This window comes from Cervus canadensis, chromosome 18 (assembly GCF_019320065.1).
Source record: "Cervus canadensis isolate Bull #8, Minnesota chromosome 18, ASM1932006v1, whole genome shotgun sequence".
Taxonomy (NCBI): domain Eukaryota; kingdom Metazoa; phylum Chordata; class Mammalia; order Artiodactyla; family Cervidae; genus Cervus; species Cervus canadensis.
The window spans coordinates 48709030-48730755 of NC_057403.1; the positions used below are offsets into that span (position 1 = coordinate 48709030).

The 21726-nt window shown below is 47.8% G+C and overlaps 1 protein-coding gene across 4 annotated transcripts in view; it reads left to right on the forward strand.

Moving 5' to 3' along the window:
- ABCC11 (ATP binding cassette subfamily C member 11) overlaps positions 1-21298 on the forward strand; it is an 81402-nt gene extending 60104 nt beyond the window's left edge. For 2 of the 4 annotated variants that reach the window (XM_043437803.1, XM_043437804.1), the window contains 10 exons: positions 1931-2157; positions 2282-2419; positions 3661-3847; positions 8213-8302; positions 9486-9675; positions 11358-11517; positions 16366-16444; positions 17002-17115; positions 19608-19772; positions 19883-21298. In XM_043437803.1, coding sequence (XP_043293738.1) covers positions 1931-2157; positions 2282-2419; positions 3661-3847; positions 8213-8302; positions 9486-9675; positions 11358-11517; positions 16366-16444; positions 17002-17115; positions 19608-19772; positions 19883-19975 — 1443 coding nt within the window. In that variant the 3' untranslated portion in view covers positions 19976-21298. Of the gene's footprint in view, positions 1-1930; positions 2158-2281; positions 2420-3660; positions 3848-8014; positions 8071-8212; positions 8303-9485; positions 9676-11357; positions 11518-16365; positions 16445-17001; positions 17116-19607; positions 19773-19882 lie in introns of those variants that run through there. The other 2 variants (XM_043437802.1, XM_043437805.1) reach the window with 2 other exon arrangements.
- Positions 21299-21726: the final 428 nt, after the last annotated feature.

Here is a 21726-nt window from a genome sequence, read left to right on the forward strand (position 1 = left end):
ATTCCTTGTAGATTCAATGCAAATTTTTTAAAAATATTTTTTTGGTGTGGGCCATCATTTTAAATATCTTTATTGAATTTGTTACAATGTGTTTTGGCTTTTTGGCGGTGAGACATATGGGATCTTAGTTCCCTGACCAGGGATCAAACCAGCACCCCCTGCAATGGAAGGCAAAATCTTAACCACTGGATCATCAGGGAAGTCCCACAAACTGTGTTTTAATTTAGGAGGGTGAGGCCAAGACATTTCCCCACATCTCAGATAAAGCAACTAGCTTGATGAGCCAGAAGGCAGGAGAGGGAAATGTTACCCCAAGGCCTGGCAGTCCTTACCACCTAATCTGTGGTGGTGGCACTAGCTAGCTGGTCTCTAAGTTTTTGACTCCATATTCCCAGATTCTAGAAACACCTAGTGCCCAGGCCTTCTCAAAGTTATAGTCTATATTTTAATTTTGAGAAATGTTCGAGTTTTTTTCACTAGAAAATACATCTCATATTTTAAACATTTTCCCTTTGCTCACCCTTTTATGGCTTTATTGATCTTAAATTTCCCCTCTAGTTTTAAATAATCACAAGTAAAGGAAAAAATCTCTGAAAAAATTGGCTCAACTATAACATCAACAAATATAGAAACAAAACTAGAACCAGATGATTTTGCTACTTAAGGAGGCAACCAGAGATTCTGACCCTGTGTCCCCACCATATACTTCTAATCCCTAGTGAGCAAGGGCTCTCAGAAAGATCCCTTTCATGCCACAGCTGAGCTGAGTCCTGCCCCCCTAGCCCCTCACCCCCCAAAAGTGCTCAGCGTCTAAGGGGGTGACTGCTTTAGTCTTTTATTTGTCAGTGATTGTGTAAAGAATCTGCATGCAATGACAGAGACCTGGGTTCAGTCCCTGGGTCGGGAAGATCCCCTGGAGAAGGAACTGGCAACCCACTCCAGTATTCTTGCCTGGAGAAGTCCCTGGACAGAGGAGCCTGGCAGACCACGGGGTTGCAAAGAGTCAGATACAACCGAGCGACTGCTTGATGATGATGACCTCCTACCTTAGACAGCAAGCAAACTATACTTATCAGCAGGATCCAGACATTTGCCATGAGGGCTGCTGTAGAACCACCTCATGACTCAAATAATTATATTAAAGTGTTGGTTGCTCAGTTGTGTCCGACTCTTTGCGACTGCATGGACTCTAGCCTACCAGGCTTTTCTATTCATGGGATTTTCCAGGCAAAAATACTGGAGTGGGTTGCCATTCCCTTCTCCAGGGGATCTTCCTGACCCAGGGATCAAACCTGCATATACCCTTTACAATTTTATTTATTTACTTATTTCTGTGCAGGTTTTCTTCAGTTGCAGTGACTGGGGGCTACTCTTCGTTGCGGTGTACAGGCTTCTCATTATGGTGGATTTGCTTGTTGCAGAGCACTGGCTTTAGAGCGTGGGCTTAGTAGTAGTGGTATATGGGCTTAGTTGCTCTGAGGCGTGTGGCATCTTTCCAGACCCAGTATTGAACCCATGTTCCCTACAGTGACAGGCAGATTCTTAACCACTGGACCGCCAGGGAGGTCCCAATATACCCTTTGAAATTGTATATTTTAGTATATTTTCAGAGTTGTACAATCCTCATCACAACTCTGAAGCATCATTATCATCCCCATTTTATAAAGGGGGACCCTGAGACTCAGAGAGTTTATATGTAACTTGCCTACAGTCCCAGAGCAGTAGGTGGAAGACTGGGGCAGCCCTGGAGTCCAGGCAGATTGACTCTGGAGCCTCTGCCTTTAAGCAGTGCTCTACGTTGCCTTCCCTGGATATCCTTTAGCCTGCATTCTGTACATCTTTCAGAGCTTGAGGATACCTGGTGTCATCATCAAGCCCCCACCAAGGCGTGCAGACAGCCTTGTGATCTGGGCTGCTTTTGTTCTCACAGGTGTCCCACTGCCCCATGCACTTCTTCGACACAACCCCAACTGGCCGGCTCCTGAACTGCTTTGCAGGGGACATGGATGAACTGGATCAGTTCTTGCCCATCGTGGTTGAACAGTGTCTGCTCCTGTCCTTGGTGGTGATCATCATCCTCTTGATAATCAGTTTCCTATCTCCCTATATCCTGCTGATGGGAGTCATCATCCTCTTTATTTGCCTGGTTTATTTTAGGTGAGTGGGTTCTTTTTGCTTGTGAATAAGGTTTGTGACTAGGGGTAGGAGTCTAGGACCGACCTAGAACTGGAGGGTGTCAGAGGCAGATGGCTCAGGTCACTCACTCCCGTTCTCAATGCAGGATGTTCAAGAGGGTCATCAATGTGTTCAAGAGACTGAAGAACTACAGCTGCTCCCCTTTGTTTTCCCACATCCTCACCACGCTGCAGGGCCTGAGCTCCATCCACGTCTATGGAAAAACTGAAGACTTCATCGATGAGTGAGTCCTGCTCTCTGAGGGTGACGGGGAGTGTGGCAATGGTGGGTGACAGGAAGGGTAGGAAACAGAGCACCCGGAAATAGCACCATCCTCAGAAGAATCAGAGAGATCCTTGTTTTATTCCATTTATTTCACTGCACCTCCAGAACCCCATCTGGAAGATGGTACTTATAAGAATAAAAAATGTAGGTGATATGAAAAATGTCTGTCAGTCTTAAAGACCTGTGCTGTTATATACACATATTAATATAATGAAGGCTATGATGTATTACCATATTATTACTTATTGCATTTTTTTCTTTCACTTGCAAACAGATATCTAAATACAATAGAATAATAAAGAACAATAGCTTTCTAAATAAAAGAATTTTCTTCACTATTGACACCCATAGATTTGCCTTCTAAATGTTTGTTGAAACAAATAATCAAATCCTATGATTGTTGCTGAGGTTTAATTGTATAACATAAACTTTTCTACTTGTAACCATCAGTCAAACATGGTCTGCACTGAACTACAAGAAGTCTGCAGTCTAATGGAAGACAGGGGACACAGATGTATTTTTTTGTAATAAGACAAGTGTTGAATATGATGCAATAGGAGAAATGCAGGTAGAATGACTTGGGGTTTCAGAGGAGAAAGTGAAAACCCGCAGCTTGGGATCAGAGAAGGCTTTGGGGAGGAGGCAGCATCTCAGGTGGCCTTGAAGCCAGGAAAGATTTGGGCGTGGGAGATGGTGTGTGCTCTGTTAACTGAAATATTGGATGAACCATAGTGCCAGCTCTCCCAATGGCGCTAGAGCGACCCAAGGACTGTGCAGAGACTAGGACTAAGGAATCATTTAGTCAACACTGAGAACCTCCCAGGTGCTCAGCACCCAATGGGGATACAGCCATGAACAAGGTGGACAGATACTAAGAAGGGATTGCTTTCCTTCATTCACTCACAAATCTGGGCCTTTTTTCAATCTTGTTGGCCCAATAGAGTAACTTACCCATCCTAAATCAATCATCAAGGCCAGGGGAAGAAAACTGCTAATAGGCCTAAATCGGTCCGAGCTCACTCCTAGATCTGGGGTCAGGTGAACTCCATGGCTGAGAAAGGAGTAGGAAGGAATCCTCTCCAATTTTCTTCGTTGGTTCTTTGGTGAGACTGGGGAGCTGGATGCTGGAGAAAGCAACCAGTGTTAGGAAACCCTGGGTTAGACAAACACATGTGACTTTCATGTTGTGTTCTTTGTCAGGTTTAAAAAGCTGACAGATGTACAGAATAACTACCTGCTGTTGTTTCTGTCTTCCGCGCGATGGGTGGCCTTGAGGCTGGAGCTCATAACCAACCTGGTGACCTTGGTTGTGGCCCTGTTTTTGGTTTTCGGCCTTTCCTCTGCCTCCTATTCCTATAAAGCCATGGCTATCAGCCTCGTCCTACAGGTGAGGGGAGGGCTCTCAGACAGCGGGGCGGGGGGCAGGGAGGAGGCTGTTAGTGGGCTGTGGCCTGTGGGCAGACTCAGGGCTCTGTGGGGCTTTGGTTACACCTTGGCTTTTGGCCAATTGTGACCTTATGAACTGGAGGCTTGGCTTTCTGAATCTGCAGGTTTGTTCTGTTTCCTTGTCACTTCCCAACTGGGAAGCCTATATTGAAAGGTATTTAACAGAATCATAGAATATTGGGATTCTATATGAATATAGAAGAGGAGCCCAGAGACAGCAGAGTCCAACCTTCCTATAGTGTAAATGGGGAAACTGAGGCCCAGAGAGGGGAAGGAACTGTCTGAATGCACAGAGCTTTAGAAGCAGAGCCAGGGCAAGGCCATTGACCTCTTGGTTTCCTGTGGTGTCTTTTTTACTTTACTATACATACCCTGAGTCAGTTGTCACTTTTCTGAGCTATCTGGGGAGGCTATTTAAAATGTAAGTTTCCCAGTTCTCCTCTGGGGCAGGCCTGTCAGGCTTCAAAGTGCACAGACTTGAACCCGAGTGCTTGGCCCAGCCCGGTGGGCTGATTCAGCTGGGCTCATGGAGCTGACGGGAGGGCCACGCTCCAGAGCACAGGGGAGCGATTCAGAGTCAGGTCCTGGTTGGGCGGGGTCTTGGAATCCAATTTTTAAAATGGGTTCTTGAGGGGACCCTGGTGTAGAAGCTTTGCATGTCTCATGGCCTGAATTCTTCCATGCCCAGAATCAGGGCCAAGGCTTATGTCCACAAAGTCCTGGGGAACGGCTCTCCACGGAGGGCTGGGAGGCTAGTTTGGAAACTCAGGAAACCATGCGTACACAGTTCCATTGGCACTCTCTCCCACGGGGGTAGTCATTAACCATCCTCTCTCATTCTTTCTCTCTTACTGGACTTGGGTCTTGTGTGCCCCATGCTGAGGCATCCTTTTGGGTGCAGAGGGGCTCTTTCCTGCTCCTTGTTGAACCCTGTGGCAGACACACATGTGTGCTGTGCCCACATGGCCATGCCTGTGTGCAGACTCTTCCACGGGTGCGCAGGCCATGCAGGTGGCTGTGTGGTGCTCATGCCCACAGATAGCAGCCCCAGGCCGTAAGTGGGCAGTTGGGGAGCTTGTATTGAGCCCATGCCCTGCTGGACACTTGCTGTGCTTCTTCCATTTAACTGTCACCACATTCCATGAGATGCGGCCAAGTGGTTAAGAACATATGGTTTAGAAGGTGCAGGTTCTCAACAGGCTCTGTGCCTTATCACCTATGTGACTTTGGGGAAATCTGTTACCCTCCTTACTCCTTTTATGAAAGGGAGATCATAAAAGTTCTGGAATCATGGACTTGTGAGTAATATCTGTAAACTCAAAGGTTCATACATGTTAAAAACCTTGGCCCAGAATAAATGCTGGATGAACGTTCCCTATTATGGTTCCCAGCTTACAGATAGGAAGCTAGAGTCTCCAGAGTTACTTTGCCTGTGCTCCCACAGTTACTGAGAGACAGGTTTGTCCATGGTGGGACACACTCTTCTCTCTCTTTCTCGCTTTCTCTGACACACAAATACATAAACACACACCTGTACACACACAAGCACATGCGCATGTAGCCCACTGCAGAATTACCCCGAGCCTTCCAGAACTCTGGGGAGAGGCCCCACGCTGGAGTCCTGGGGGACACGAGTCACTAAGGACATGCCCCCTGCCTGGTGAACGCTATGCCTCGGTTATCTGGTGCTGGAGCAAAAAGTGGGTGGAGGCTTAGCTCTCCCAGGTGCATCATGTATACGGGTGTTTGCTCAAGGTTGACCAGTTGTCCCACCACAGGACACCAAGGAGGAGCTCTGCCAGGGGGCCTGAGGACTTAAAGAATGGCCCCAGTTTCATCCTTTCTTCTCAATGTCTGATGTTCTGTTTGAGTGTCTAATTTCTATTCTGGGTAACAACTTCTCAGCCCCCCTGCCTTGCCCATCCACTCTCTTCAGTTTAGCGGCTCAGTCATGTCTGACTCTCTGTGACCCCCATGGACTGTAGCCTGCCAGGCTCCTCTATCCATGGAGATTCTCCAGGCAAGAATAGTGGAGTGGGTTGCCATGCCCTCCTGCAGGGGATCTTCCCAGCCCAGGGATCAAACCGAGGTCTCCAGCATTGCAGGAAGATTATTCACCATCTGAGCCACAAGGGAAGTCCAAGAATACTGGAGTGGGTAGCCTCTCCCTTTTCCAGGGGAACTTCTTGACCCAGGAATTGAATTGGGGTCTCCTTCATTGCAGGTAGATTCTTTACCAGCTGAGCTACCAGGGAAGCCCCCACTCCAGAGTGATCTTTTAATTTTGGTTTTCCTCATGTCATCACCTTGGTTAGACCCTCTAGAGACTCTGTGTCTCTTTATGCACTAGACCTAAGCCATCGACTTACATTCCAGGCCCTTAAATCTAGCCCTAGACCCCACATACACTCTCTTCTCTGGTCAGACTTTGACTCCTGCATGTACTCTGGAGGAAATTTAGGCTTTGGGAGGCAGGTATCACACACAATGTTGCTTTGTAGCCCTGAGAGATTTCTTAGTAAATATTAGAGATACTTTTGGTTATAAGCCAAAACAAGTCATATAACCAGTTCAAAATGGCCTTAGCAATCTGGGAACTTATTACCTGATGTGACCAGAAGGCTGAGGTAGGGCTGTCCTCTGTTGGCTAATTTACTGGGTTATCATGACACCATGATCTTTGATTTTTCTGCTCTGACATCCGCAGTCTGACTTTATCCTCAGGATTGTCTACTCGAGTTCACAGAATGGCTGCTCAGCCCCAAATAACTCATCCTCATCCAGAAACTGCTTAACGCTGGAGAGGAGAGAACTTTTTCCATGTGCCCCCTTGTAAGAACAAGGAGTCGTTTCCTAGAATACTCACATCTGAGTTTTCCTTGTGCTTCATTGGCCAGAATTGTGTCATGGCTCACTGCTAAACCAGTCATTGGCTAGAGGATAGGGGTTAATAGGATCGGTTTGAAGTAACCAAGCCTCCCTGGAATTTCAGGCTGCCAGACACCCGAACATAACAGAAGGTGTGTCTGCAAGGAAGGAAGATGGGACCGGCTGTTGATAGGTAGTCAACTGTGTATGGTATCCTTTCCCAGCTCAGCGTCATTTCTTGATGGTGGCCTCTTCTCTGACTTAGACAGGTTTTCCGTCCCTAGCCTCCCTAGCCCATACGTACCCTTTGCTTTATCCACAGTCACATGGCCTGAGGAGCCCTGAATGGATGATGCCATTTTACTACTGTCAAGACTGTCCTTCTACTAGAACACTTGTCTCCACCCATGTTTAGCTGGCTAAATCCCACCTCTCCTTAAAAACGTACCTCCAGTGCCACCCTCTCCAGCAAGCCTACCCAGTGGCCCTCGTCTAGTGACTGTCCTGTGGCCGTGACGGAGCTGTATGCTGACTCTATCATGCTTCTCTATGGACCTGTCTTTCTCCCCATTCTCCTGGGTGCTCCTTGAGGGCAGGGCCTGGGTCTGCTGCACTTTAAGCATGGAGCCTGGCCCAACACCTCCATCAGAGTTTGTTGACTGGCTGTGTAAGAGAGTTGTTGCCTGGCACCTTCTGCATGGCCTGAGGGGTGCAGAGCATCAAAACTGGGGCCCCCATTCCAGCTCTGCCTCTGGTTTCTGGGTGATTCTGTGTGTATCACTTCCTCTCTCTGGGCCTCCGTTTCCTCATCTGTGGTGCCTCCGATTCCTAAGAATTCCTGAGACTCCTCTTAGTCTGGGTTTCTCTGAAGGCAGAGCCCGAGACAAGGACTCTGATGCAGATAGATTATTTGTGAGATGCTCCCTAGAAAGAACCAAGGAGCAGGAGCATGCGACAGGGAAGGAGGAATTGCACTGCAGGAGTGTGTCATTGAGAGTCATTGCTCTATGACCAACTAACAGGATTGCTCAACTAACAGGATTGTCCCTGAAGGGCAAGAGATAGGAGACTTTATCTAGTGGCTCTTTTCCCCACTAGGAGAGGGTTGCTCCCAAGGGCTGTAACTCCCATGTTTCTGGGCTGCACCTGGGCTGAGTGGGCTCCTGTGGTATGGACAAAGGTTTCGAACAGAAAACCGAGGGTTCCTGAGGTGAAACAGGCTTGGTGGGATTCTCTCCTCCAGCGGCCCACCACAGCTGCAGCCACACCCAGAAGTAGCTCAGCGGGGCACCGGAGGTACCTGCTCCTTCCCTGAAGGGGAAGTTGTCTTGGTTTGAGGAGCTACTCAGGAGGAATGGCAATTTCCCACCTTTGGAAGCGGTGAGAACCTGCGCTCACCCCTACAGCCTGCTAGTCAGATGCTTCTCCTTTGTTCCAGGTGGCGTCCAACTTCCAGGCCAGTGTCCGGATTTGTTCAGAGGCAGAGGCGTACTTGACAGCTGCGGAGAGGATACTACAGTACATGAAGGTGGGACACAGGTCTGGGCTTTGTGCAGGGAGATGTGGAAGTCTCACATCCAGCCTCTGCAAGCCCCAGCACCTCCGGGGCCCTGAGATTTTCCCAGGAGGCAGCTGGCTTCTGGTCCTTCCCCCTCAACTCCCCAGCACGGTATACATCATCTCTCAGAAGCTCTTCCACACCCATCAGTTCATTTTGACTACATCCCTCATGGCACTCTTAGATGTAGATGGAATGATCTGCTCTTTTTAGAAGAGAGAGGTTTGCTCGAATATAATAATGATGATAACAATAATAATTGTTATTAATATTGCTTCTATTTATGTCATAGTACTTAAGAATCCAGATTCTGTAAACAGATCACCTGGGTTCAGGTCTAAGCTTTGCTCCTTGAGTCAGCTGTGCAACCCTGTGACTTATTCAGCCTCTCGGCTCCCCACTGATGAAATGAGACAGACCTCAGTATCTGTGTCATTGGGTTGTTACAAAGATTAGATCACATCCTATGTAAATCACTTAGTGCAGTGCCTGGCCCATAGTAAAGGCTCAGTATAATGATATCTAGTTTATTTCATGGAATCACAAAACAACTTAATATGGTTAGCTGAATTATTATCCCAATATCCAGAGGAGGAATCTTCCCCCCCAATCCAGCCACCTTGCTCAATGCAGAGTTGTGGGCTTAGAGTCAGGCAGCCCTGGGTTTGAGTCTCCGGTCATCCACCCATCAGCTGTGTGATCTTAACATGTCATCTGACCTGTGTGAGCCTCTATTTCCTTGCCTGTGAAATCATTTAAAATTGCCTACCTCTATGTATAGGAATAGAGAGAAATTGTCTGCCCAAGGGCTCTGAGCTCTAAAACACAACCCACAGGAGTAAGCTAACTCTGCTGTCCCGGTTATCATTATTCTGGATTCTGTGTCTGTAGAGCCTCACATGGTAAATTAGAGTTTTCTATGTTAATAACATGGGAACTTACCAATATGGTTTCTCACTCTTTGGGGATAAAATCATGTGCATTTCAGGTGATTGGGGGTGGAATGCTCCTCTGATTACATGGCGGTGGCTCAACCCTGGTTCAAGGGCAGGCTGGGATGGTTCACACACCCAACACCTAGAGGCCAGTGAGTCAGCAGGGGATGGGCAGAAATGGATAATCATTGATTTCTTTTTCTCTCTTTGAAAACGAGATATGTGTCCCTGAGGCTCCTTTACACATAGAAGGCGTGAACTGTCCTCATGGGTGGCCACAGAATGGGGAAATCACGTTCCAGGATTACCAGATGAAATACAGAGACAACACGCCTATTGTTCTCCATGGCCTCAACCTGACGATTCACGGCCAGGAAGTGGTGGGCATCGTGGGAAGGACAGGCTCTGGTGAGCTCAGCGTCCAGGACATGCCCTGTCTTCAACGTTGGATTTGGGTGTCAGACTTGTCTTCAGACATGTGTTGACTCAGTGACCCTACATAGTTACTGGGGCCTCATTTTGTGCTAGAAGAACAAAATCCATAGTCACTGCTGTTGTGGGATTCCAGTGGAGGGGACAGATGTTGACAGGTCATCAAATAAGGAATGGAAAAGATCGCCTTGGTGGTGAAGGCCCTGGGGAAGGAGACGGGTGGTGTTAACAGAGCCACAGAGTTGGACCCTTGAACTACAGTGGCCTGGACTCTGAGGCCAATGTTTGAGGAGAGATGGAAGGGTGAACAGGGTGCAGGAACGAGTGCTTCCTGCAGGGGGCGTTCAGGGCTCTGCAAGGGTGAAGACCTGCTTGCCTGGGCTTCCCTGGCGGCTCAGATGGTCAAGAATCTGCCTGCAATGCAGGAGACCCAGGTTCGACCCCTGGATCTGGAAGATCCCCTGGAGAAGGAAATGGCAGCCCATTCCAGTGTTCTTGCCTGGAGAATCTCATGGGCAGAGGATCTTGGTGGGCTGCAGTCCATGGGATCACAGAGTCGGACAGGACTGAATGACTAACACTTTGGTCTTTCTTCCTTTCCTTCTCCCCTCCTCCTCTAGACCACCTCCTTCTCCACCTGCCTCTCCCTACTTCCTTTCTCCTGGCTGACTTCTTCCCTCTCTTCCTCTCGTCACTTTTGGGAGCTCTGACCCAAGGGTATTCACCCCCTTCCACTTTTTGCCTTGTTCAGACCCCGGCCTTGGGCACCAGGGGCTGCCTCCTCCAGGTAGCCCCCCAGGATGACCGGAGCCTCCCAAGTCTCTGTCTCCTCAGGCCCCTGCAGGCCTTGTACTGCTGCAAAGTGAAGAGCTCCCAGCTGTGTTCCTTCATGTGCTTTTCCCTTTCCGTTTCTCACCTGTAGCTGGGCTGAGAGGGCTAGGTCTGACGTAGAGCCACTCTCAAGCAGAGATGGTCCAATTGACTGAATTCATCCAGTAGGTATTTAGCAAGCCCCTACTATATGCCAGGCCTGGAAACACAAAGGTGAACAAGACACATGGCTGCCCCTCACATCGACCTTACCTTTTAGAGCAGAGGTTGAAAACTCAGATGCACGTGATGGGCCTGGGATGTGAGGAAAGGAGGGAGGGGAGGGCAGCGCATTGAACTTGAATACTGTCCCCTCTTAAGGAAGCAGCTACGCTTGGCTCCAGCTGTCTGTTGCCTGAGGGGATATGGGCCCAGCGTCACCCATTTTACTGACTCTCAAAGAGAATCATGCAATTTGAGCTTTTATATGCTGGCTCTTTGGATTTTTTTTTTTTTTAATGCTGGCAAAGAATTTAAAAAACAGCCATAACACCCTGTGTGTGTGTGTGTGTGTGTGTGTGTGTGTGTGTAAAACAAGACTTGTGTGTGGGCTGGATTTACCCAGGAGCTCCATTCATGCCCTCTGGTTGAGGCAGTAAGAGCTGCTCATGGTTTCAGGCACCCCTTGGGGTGGAGACTGGAGACTCCGAGCCTCTTCTGCCCTCTCTGGTTCGTGATGACAAGGAGTGGGTCACGGGGAGGGGAGTCTGGGGTGGACAGCAGGTTTGACCTGTGCTGCCCCTCCTGCAGACTCAGGAGACAGAGCCCCGCTTATTCTTGCCCTGCAGGGAAGTCCTCCTTGGGGGTGGCTCTTTTCCGCCTGGTAGAACCAGCCAGTGGCCGCATCCTCATCGACGGCGTGGACATCTGCAGCCTTGGCCTAGAGGACCTGCGGTCCAAGTTCTCGGTTATCCCTCAAGATCCAGTCCTGCTGTCAGGGACCATCAGGTGAGCGCTGGGCTGAGGCAGCCTGTGCGGAGGACAGTCTCCCAGCAGGAGTCACTGGGCGGATCCCTAGGGTTGGGCTGCCTCTTGTCACCTGTGGCCAGAGTCCCAGTTTCTGGGCCTCTGCTCTCTCCTTGGTGGGAGAAGAGATGTCCCTGAGGAATGAATGAGGCCTGGATACACACAAGAACACTTTGTAATCAAAAGGCCTAAACAAAAGGCCTAATTTTAATTTTTTAATTTTTATTTATTTATTTATTTTTAATTTTAATTTTTAAAAACCCTGATGGGATTGGTCAGATTTCAGATCACTATCAGTGTTTGCTCTGTGGTTGACCACATCTTTCCATGTCTGGATGTGGTTTATTCTCTTCTCTCTCCCACTGGATAAGGCCAACGGGACTGTTTAAGCTGGATGTTTGCCATCCAGGCAGTCCCATCAGTGAGGCAGATAGAACTGGGTCTCTGACCTTCTCTCCACACTTTCTGTTTCCTCTGAAGGCAATCTGGAGATCATCCAGGTTAGGGCTGCTGCTTGATTGTGCTCCTCAGGCATGTGGGAGTCCAAGGTATGGAATCTGCAGAAGGATGAGGCGTGAAAATGCAGCTGGATGCCTCATATACAGGGCATTTATCTTAGAGGCAAGAGGATAGACTAATCACAGAGCTTTAGTTATCCATTTATTTATTTACCCATCATTCATTCATTCCTTCATTCATCTACTTAACCTGCCTTTTCTGAGCCTCTGCCAGGTCCAGACATTGTGCCAGGGACTGGGGACAATTGGATGAATGATCAGTGCCCTTACTCCCCTCAGAAGTTCACATTCAAGGGTGAGGGGAGTTGTAGACGTGTAAGATCTGTCAAGTTATAATATTAATACAAGGATGTAATTTGCTAGATCAGAGATATGAACCAACTAAGGGAACCTAGGAGTAGGACAAACAACTCTGCCTGGGGGAATTCAGAAAGCCTTCCCAGAGAAGTGGGGGAGGCCTTTGAGCAGGGTCTTGAAGGTTAAGTAGAAGACTGCGTGGCAGAAAAAGGGAGGAAAGTCTTTCCAAGGAGAGTGCATACTATGTGCACAGAGAGTTTTGTACCGATTGTGTTGTTTTAGAGGAATGAGATAAAATTTAGTGATGAATTTCTGTGTTAAGGTAGAAGTTGGCCAAAATCTATCATGCCTTGATATAGGAGTAGTAGAAATATGAATTAACATTTATTGAGCATTTAAATGTGCCAGCCCTATACTTTAGTATTCTGTGTCATTGTAGTGTCAGAGCAACTCTGTGAGGTGGGCACTATTATTTTCTAAAAAATGAACTTAGGAAAGTGACTTATTGAAGGAGAAACACACATAAATGGTAAAGATGAGATACAACTCCAGGTAGTTCAACGCCCTAACGAGTGATAGTACCTCCCTTCCCCCGACCACTGCTTGCAGCAGAAAGTATGGACCGGCGTACAGGAGACCTGGGTTCCCCACCTTTTGAGGTTCTCTCTAACCCTGAGTACCTTGATTCCAGCCTGTCTCTCTGACTTGTGGTATGAGCTTGAACAAGGCACTTAACACTGATAAGCCATAAATTTTCTCATCAATTAAAGAGATATATCTGTCTCATGAGGAAGAGGATGTCAATGATCGCATCTGTGAAAATGCTTTGGAAACTATCAAATACCATGCAAATAGGTCATTCTACCTTCTGCTTCTTCAATCTAGCTGTACACACAAAATGTGTGTTGAACTGGGGAAAGAAAAAGCAGTGGTTAAGAAAGGTTTCAATTGGGACTGAGTGGTCGCGTAACAAGGATGTGTTTATTATGTTTCCTATGCCAAGGGCCGGGCAAACCTTAACGGGCATAAAGTCCGATTAGATCCAAATATGATGTTAGTTGCCCGGATGATTCGTTAGGATTCCTTCTCTGCAAGAGACATAAAAAACAACCGTACCACAACGAGATACCACCTTATACCTACTAGACTAGCAATAATAAGAAAAGAAAAAGGAACATAACAGGTGTTGGCAAGAATGTTGAGAAATTGGAACCCTCATGAACTATTGGTGGGAATGTAAAATAGCACAGCCACTGTGGAAAACAATTTGGCAGCCAGAGAGTTCCAGAAAAACAGCTATTTCTGCTTTATTGACTATCCAAAAGCCTTTGACTGTGTGGATCACAGTAAACTGTGGAAAATTCTGAAAGAGATGGGAATACCAGACCACCTGACCTGCCTCTTGAGAAACCTGTATGCGGGTCAGGAAGCAACAGTTAGAACCGGACATGGAATAACAGACTGGTTCCAAATGGGAAAAGGAGTACGTCAAGGCTGTATATTGTCACCCTGCTTATTTAACTTATATGCAGAGTACATCATGAGAAATGCTGGGCTGGAGGAAGCACAAGCTGGAATCAAGATTGCTGGGAGAAATATCAATAACCTCAGATATGCAGATGACACCACCCTTATTGCAGACAGTGAGGAAGAATTAAAGAGCCTCTTGATGAAAGTGAAAGAGGAGAGTGAAAAAGTTGGCTGAAAGCTCAACATTCAGAAAACTAGGATCATGGTATCCGGTCCCATCACTTCATGGCAAATAGATGGGGAAACAGTGGAAACAGTGGCTGACTTTATTTTTCTGGGCTCCAAGATCACTGCAGATGGTGACTGCAGCCATGAAATTAAAACATGCTTACTCCTTGGAAGGAAAGTTATGACCAACCTAGACAGCATATTAAAAAGCAGAGACATTACTTTGCCAACAAAGTCCGTCTAGTCAAGGCTATGGTTTTTCCAGTGGTCATGTATGGATGTGCGAGTTGGACTATAAAGAAAGCTGAGCGCCGAAGAATTGCTGCTTTTGAACTGTGGTGTTGGAGAAGATTCTTGAGAGTCCCTTGGACTGCAAGGAGATCCAACCAGTCCATCCTAAAGGAGATCAGTCCTGAATGTTCATTGGAGGGACTGATGTTGAAGCTGAAACTCCAATACTTTGGCTACCTGATGCAGAGAGCTGACACATTTGAAAAGGCCCTAATGCTGGGAAAGATTAAGGGCAGGAGGAGAAGGGGACAACAGAGGATGAGATGGTTGGAATCACCAACTCAATGGACATGGGTTTGGGTGGACTCCGGGAGTTGGTGATGGACAGGGAGGCGTGCTGTGGTTCATGGGGTCGCAAAGAGTCAGACACGACTGAGCAACTGAACTGACTGAATTGAACTGAACTGAACTGACTAGTTAAATATACAATTATCATATGATCCACCAAATCATATGAAATAATTAAATTTGAAATAATTAAATTTCAAGAATCAAATCTACAGATTTGAAAGAATTATCACAGAATTGAAAGCAGGGCTTAACAGATATTTGTATACCAGTGCTTATGACCTTATTTAGAATAGCTAGAAGGTAGAAACAATCCAAATGTCCATTGACAGATGAGTGGATAAAGAAAATGTGATCTATACAAACTTGGTATATTATTCAATTAGAAACAAATGAAAAATTGATATATGATACAACATGGATGGATCTTGAAAGCATTATGCTAAGTGAAGTAAGCCAGATGTAGGATGCTTCAGTTATGTCCTACCCTTTGTGACCCCATGGACTGTAGCCTGCCAGGCTCCTCTGTCCATGGGATTCTCCAGGCAAGAATACTGGAGTGGGTTGCCATGCCCTCCTCCAGGGGATCTTTCCCAACCCGTGGGATTGAATTGAGTCTTTTATGTCTACCTGTATTGGCAGGTGGGTTCTTTACCACTAATGCCACCTGGGAAGCTCCAAATATTGTATATTTCCACTTAAGTGAGATACCAGGAATAGGCAAATTTGTAGAAACAGAAAGTAGAAAAGAGATTACCAGGAGGAAGGGGAGGGAGAACATTCAATCAGCAGAGTTTTTATTGGTGTTGATGAGTTTTAGTGGATTGTTACATGACATTGTAAATGTATTGAACACCACTGAATTCTACAATTACAGTTAAAGTGATAAATATTATGTTGTGTATATGCTAACACACACAGAGACGCGCACACACACCCCAGATGGCTTAAGCTAAAAGAACCTCTGGGATCACAAGACAGGAAGGCCAAGGTTGACTCAAAGGACCAATATCCCCTTCAGTCTGCCTCAGCTTCATCCTTGGGCTCCGCTGTGGGCCGTGGGGCCTCCATGTCTCCTCTTTCCGAGTCAAGATGGTTGTAGCCTCACTTGTTCAGTTGGTGAGAAAGTACAAGCCCCTTTTCTGGTGATTGTTGTCCAAGTCCTGAGATACACTCTGATTGCTTACCTTCCCCACCCCTCAGCCAATTGCTGCGGCCAGGGGTTACCACCTTCTGGCTTGCTTACACCCGAGTCTTTGCTCCGCCCTGAGCTGGTGGTAGAGCCCCACCTGGACCACACAGGCTTGATGGCTAGGAAGGAGGCGGCCCCCAAACAAGACCTGGGAGCTGCTGCCTGCAGAAGGAAGGGGTACTGGCAAGGCACAGGAAGCCCACTTGTGGGAGTTTGATGAGTTTCTCTGGATCCAATAATCCAGCTCTAACCATCCTGACTACCCTGGTGGCTTAAGTCTGCCTGCAATGCAATACACCTGGGTCCAATCCCTGGCTCCGGAAGATCCCCTGAAGAAGGAAATGGCAACCTACTCCAGTATTCTAGACTGGAAATTCCATGGACAGAGGAGCCTGGTGGGCTTACAGGCCATGGGGTCCCAAAGAGCTGGACACGACTGAGCGAGTTTCACTGACCCAACCATCCTCAGTCACGTGCTCTGTGGGGTGCAGACGACTCAATGGGCAAGTGTGCTTCTTGAACGCTTCTCTTCCTCTCCCGAGACAGGTTCAACCTGGACCCCTTTGACCGCTGCACAGACAAGCAGATCTGGGATGCCTTGGAGAGGACGTTCCTGAACAAGACGGTGAGTAAGTGCGAGGCTGAATTCTTGGCCCTGCTGGTCCTCGGGGCTCCTCTACTGTGGTATGCCAGGTGCTGCGTGGATTAAATCATCTCGCGGGGATGAGGGGGTTTGAGATCCCTAGATAAAGGCTGATGATGCCAGTAGTAAGCCAGGCAGGTACCAGCTCAGGGCAAGCGGGTACAGCTTTGTCATTCTGGTGCTTACTGTCAGGAGAGACTCAGATGGGACAAATGCTGTGTAGGTAGTGATGAGAACTGCAGACACCGCAGTGGGTGGCCAGCCAGGGCCTCTGTAGAGACGCACATTTGACAAAGCAAATGCTGAGGGGGCAGCTGGGCACCAATCTTTGAGAGAACATTCCAGGTATAAAAACTAGCAGGTGCAAAGACCTTGTGAGGGGAACTGGATGGGCAGAGCTGGGGAGGAGAAAGGCCAGTGTCTGGAGTGTAGAGACAGGGGCAGGGAGGGAGTGTCATGACGGGACAGGAGAGGAACGAGGGGGTCAGTTTTAGAACTCATCCCACAGTGGCCCACGGGCGTCTTCCTCCATATCACAGATCTCAAAGTTGCCGCAAGGCCTGCAAGCAGAAGTTGTGGAAAATGGCTCGAACTTCTCCGTGGGGGAGCGGCAGCTGCTCTGCATTGCCCGGGCCCTCCTCCGTAGCTCCAAGGTGAGAGCTGGGGGCACGTGAAGGGTCTGGGGGATGCTCGGCTTGGGAAACACACCGCTATCTCTCCCCCAGGCACGTGGGACTCTGGGCGCCTTCCTGGGTTCTGTCCACAAATCCACAAAGGGCTTGATGGTCACTTTCTGCTATTCTGGGCAACCCTGCCTGTAGAAGGGGGTGGGGCCTCTCTGCCCAGGTGCTCTGCACCCTGGCACCCCAACCTAGACTTGAAACGTCCCTGCCACAACCAAGCCCCAGTGCACTCCTCCTGCACAAAGCCACAAGGCTAGAGATACAGTCACTCAAAGTCGCCTACTGTGCTTTCCTGTTAAAACTTGGGTGCAGGATATTCCCTCATCTTTATTAGATTTGAGAATCAGATGACACCTGTTCTGGAGCAAAATAACATTTTTTTTTTTTTTAAAGTTTCATCCAATAGTGTTTCTTCAGTTCAGTTCAGTTCAGTCTGACTCTGTGACCCCATGGACTGCAGCATGCCAGGCCTCCCTGTCCATCACCAACTCCCGGAGTTTACTCAAGCTCATCTCCATTGAGTCAGTGATGCCATCCAACCATCTCATCCTCTGTCATCCCCTTCTCCTTCCACCTTCAATCTTTCCCAGCATCAGGGTCTTTTCAAATGAGTTAACTCTTCGCATCAGGTGGCCAAAGTATTGGAGTTTCAGCTTCAACATCAGTTCTTCCAATGAATATACAGGACTGATTTCCTTTAGGATGGACTGGTTGGATCTCCTTGCAATCCAAGGGACTCTCAAGAGCCTTCTCCAACACCACAGTTCAAAAGCACCAATTCTTCAGCACTCAGCTTTTTTTATAGTGCAACTCTCACATCCGTACATGATTACTGGAAAAACCATACATAACCTTGACTAGATAGACCTTTGTTAGCTTAAAATTTTCCAAATATTGCAGGTACTACAGGGGCTACTTAGGAGCCATCTTTCCCTCACAGGTGAGGCTATGTACACACATACATACACACACCTCCACACTCACACATGTGTATGTACTTGCACACACACGCACATGCAATACACGACATGGTCAGTTAAAGAGCAGTGCAAAAATTGTTGGTGCGACAGGCAGAGCTGTGGGGAAGAGCAGACAGAGCTCGACGGGCCTGGAGCAGGGAGGTTTCAGAGGAGGGACTTTCCCCTCTTGCTAAGAGAGAGGGGTGACAGGACTGGCAATGTGTAGGTAGCGTTTTCTTAACCTTTCGGTTCCTTATTTTGGTTACTTAGCCACTTGGTGTGAAGACTGCTTTCTCTAGATTGTTTTCTAAGTTTGTGTCATCACTTTATGATTGTTGTCATATCTCTGTACCACCTATCCCATGATTTACTTGTGATGCCCCGTGCAGGAGCAAAAATCACACTTTCTATGCCAATTAAATTCTTCCAATGCATTTTTTAAAAAACTTTTAAATTTTGTGTTGGGGTATAGCTGATTAACAATGTTATGATAGTTTCAGGAGAACAGCAAAGGGATTCAACCATACGTATACATATATCCATTCTCCCCCAAACCCCCCTCCCATTCAGGCTCATAACATTGAGCAGAGTTCCTTTTGCTACACAATAGGACCTTGTTGTTTATCCATTTTAAATATAGCCATGTGTACATGTCCATCCCCAACCCTCTAACTATCCCTTCTCCCCTTTCTTCCTCCCCCTGAAACCAAAAGTTTGTTCTCTAAGTCTGCTAGTGTCTTTCTGTTCTGTAAGTTCTTTTGTATCACTTCTTTTTAGATTCCACATATAAGGGATGTCATATGTCTCCTTCTCTTACTTCACTCAGTATGACAATGTCTAGGGCCATCCATGTTGCAGCAAATGGCATCTGATGCATATTGTTAATGAAAGAAATACAAACATGTTAAAGTACAAAGTGCATTTACCCACATACTAGCTACACCATCTTTTCTGCCACCTAGGATGTGTGCTTGCCTGTCCTGAGAGGGACATTGCTCCACCTTAATTCAGACAAATAGGAAGGCAGTTCATAAGACAGGAAGTTGCCACTGGGACATTTTCACTTTCAAGAACTTAATTTTCTGGTCACTAAAGAAGGCGTCCCTGGTAGTTCAGATTGTAAAGAATCTGCCTGCAATGCAGGAGACGGGTTCTATCCCTGGGTTGGGAAGATCCCCTGGAGGAGGAAATGGCAACCCACTCCAGTATTCTTGCCTGGAGAATCCCATGGACAGAGGAGCCTGACGGGCTGCAGTCAATGGAATCGCAAAGAGTCAGACACGACTAAGCTACTAACAGACATGAAGTATAGTTAGTTCTTGGTTGAGACTTAACATTCTCTTCATAATGTGATGGATAACTTAGAGCTCCAAGTGGGTTTCGAACCGAGTCCAAAGATCTCTTTTTCCAGCTGAGGTACTAGGCAGATTAGTGGTCACCCCAGGACTAGACCCAGGGTTGAGTCTGAGGAGGCTGCCTTCACCCCTGTTTCTTATCCACCAGATCATCCTTATTGATGAGGCCACAGCCTCCCTCGACTTGGAGACGGACGTCCTCATCCAACACACAATCCGTGAAAGTTTCCGGGGCTGCACAGTGCTCATCATCGCACACCGTGTCACCACCATCCTCAACTGCGACCGCATCCTGGTCATGGGCAACGGGATGGTGAGGGGACACCCCCAGGCTGCTGGGAGGATGGCGCCCAGGCCTTCGGATCCCTCAGGGCCAAGCTCAGCTGCACCCCGCTTCCCTCCCCTTCTCTCTCCGCCTCCCAGGTGGTGGAGTTTGACAAGCCTGAGGTCCTGCAGAAGAAGCCGGGGTCCGTGTTCGCAGCCCTGCTGGCAACAGCCAGTACTTCGATGAGCTGAGGAGGAGGGGCTGCGTGGAGGCGGCTGTGGCTGAGCCGGCCATGGCGCAGTGGTTGGAGCCGGGGAGGAGACCGCCGCCTGCAGTCTGCTTCTCCACAAAGCAGGGCTGGGACGTTCTCGAAGTGCTGGTGATGGGCGGGAAAAGGACATTGAGGGAGCACAGCCTGGAGTAGGGCCCTTGCTGGCTCCCCTGGAGACCATGTAGGAATTTCATAATAATGGTAAAGTTTATCACAATTTTCTGATTGGTGTTAAAAGTGTTGTAAGTGGGATAGTGATTTTGTAAAAAAGAAAAAAAAAAAATGAAAAGTCATACTCTCAGTTCTGCTTTCTCTGTGAGCTGGTACTCATTCAGCTACAGGGAACAGAAACGTTCTTAAGCGTTCTGGTAAAGGGGACGTTATTAGCTCATGTAATGGAAAGTTGCAGAAAAAGCTCTGGGTTGAGTGCCATTATCAAAAGGACGTCTGCCGTGCGGGCTCTGCCTTTCCTCACTCAGCCTCACTTTGGTTTGTTGACTTCACTCTCTGGCCTTCTCTCCTCATGGCACAGCACGGCTGCCAGCACCTCGAGGCTCACATTCCACCAGCTCCATACTCCCGGTCCTTTCTCCAGGGATCCCAGCAAAACTCCGGGGCTAAATCTCACTGGGCCAGCTTGAATCCTGTGCTCAGCCGTGAACGAGCTGCATGTTAGGCTGCTGGAATGCAGTGAGGGGCAGGGCCCAAACTGTATGCCCGCACCCGGGCCTGGGGATGGGATCAGCTACCCTGAATCACATAAACGGAGAATGGAGAGGATTGTTTCCCCAAAATAAAATTGGGGTGTTATTACTACATTAGGAAAGAGTGGGCAGTCCCCAAACAGTAGCTGTCTACCATGTGCTTGTTTACTAATTGGAGCATAGATAGGTGAAATAAAGAGTTAACTTATTATTAATACATATGCCAACTGGAAATAAGATCATTTGTGACCTCTGCACCCCTAATGGTTATAGATATATATAAATAGAAAAGGTAATTATTTTCAGTTTACTTCTAGGGAGACCTCATTGTTCGAGGAGAATATGTTTCAAAGTACTTTCCTTTTGTTTTCAGATTAAATTTTGCCCTAAGAAAGATCAATTCAGTAAATGAGGATTTCTTACTCTGTTGCACTGGGGTGGATGACGGGGATGTAATGATGTCCCTGACCTCATGGAATTTGCCCGCCAGAGAGTAAGTAGTGAGTGAAAGTCGCTCAGTAGTGTCTGACTCTTTGTGATCCCATGGACTATACAGTCCATGGAATTCTCCAGGCCAGAATACTGGGGTGGGGTAGCGGTTCCCTTCTTCAGGGAAATCTGCCTAACCCAGGAATCAAACCCAGGTCTCCCACAATGCAGATTGTTTACCAGCTGAGCCACCAAGGAAGCCCTCCCAGAGATAAAATAGTAAGCAAGGAAACAGGAGGCTCTAAAAGCAAGCGACAGGAGGCAAGGGCAGGATTCAGGAGATGGAGGCAGTCGGAGCAAGCTTCTTGGCGGAAGCGATGAGACCAGAAAAATGGACAAAGGTTTGCTCAGAAAACTGTGCCAGGCAGAGAGGAAAATAAGCAAACCCCATGTGGGAATGAACTGTGGCAGGGCTGATTCAATCGCTGGACCCGGAGCTGGTGCCACGTGTGCATCGCCTCTGAGCCGCCTGGTTCTTCGGCAAAACCCGCTTCTCTCCTGAGAGTGTTTCCCAGGTGGACGTCTTCTCTGTCTTAAA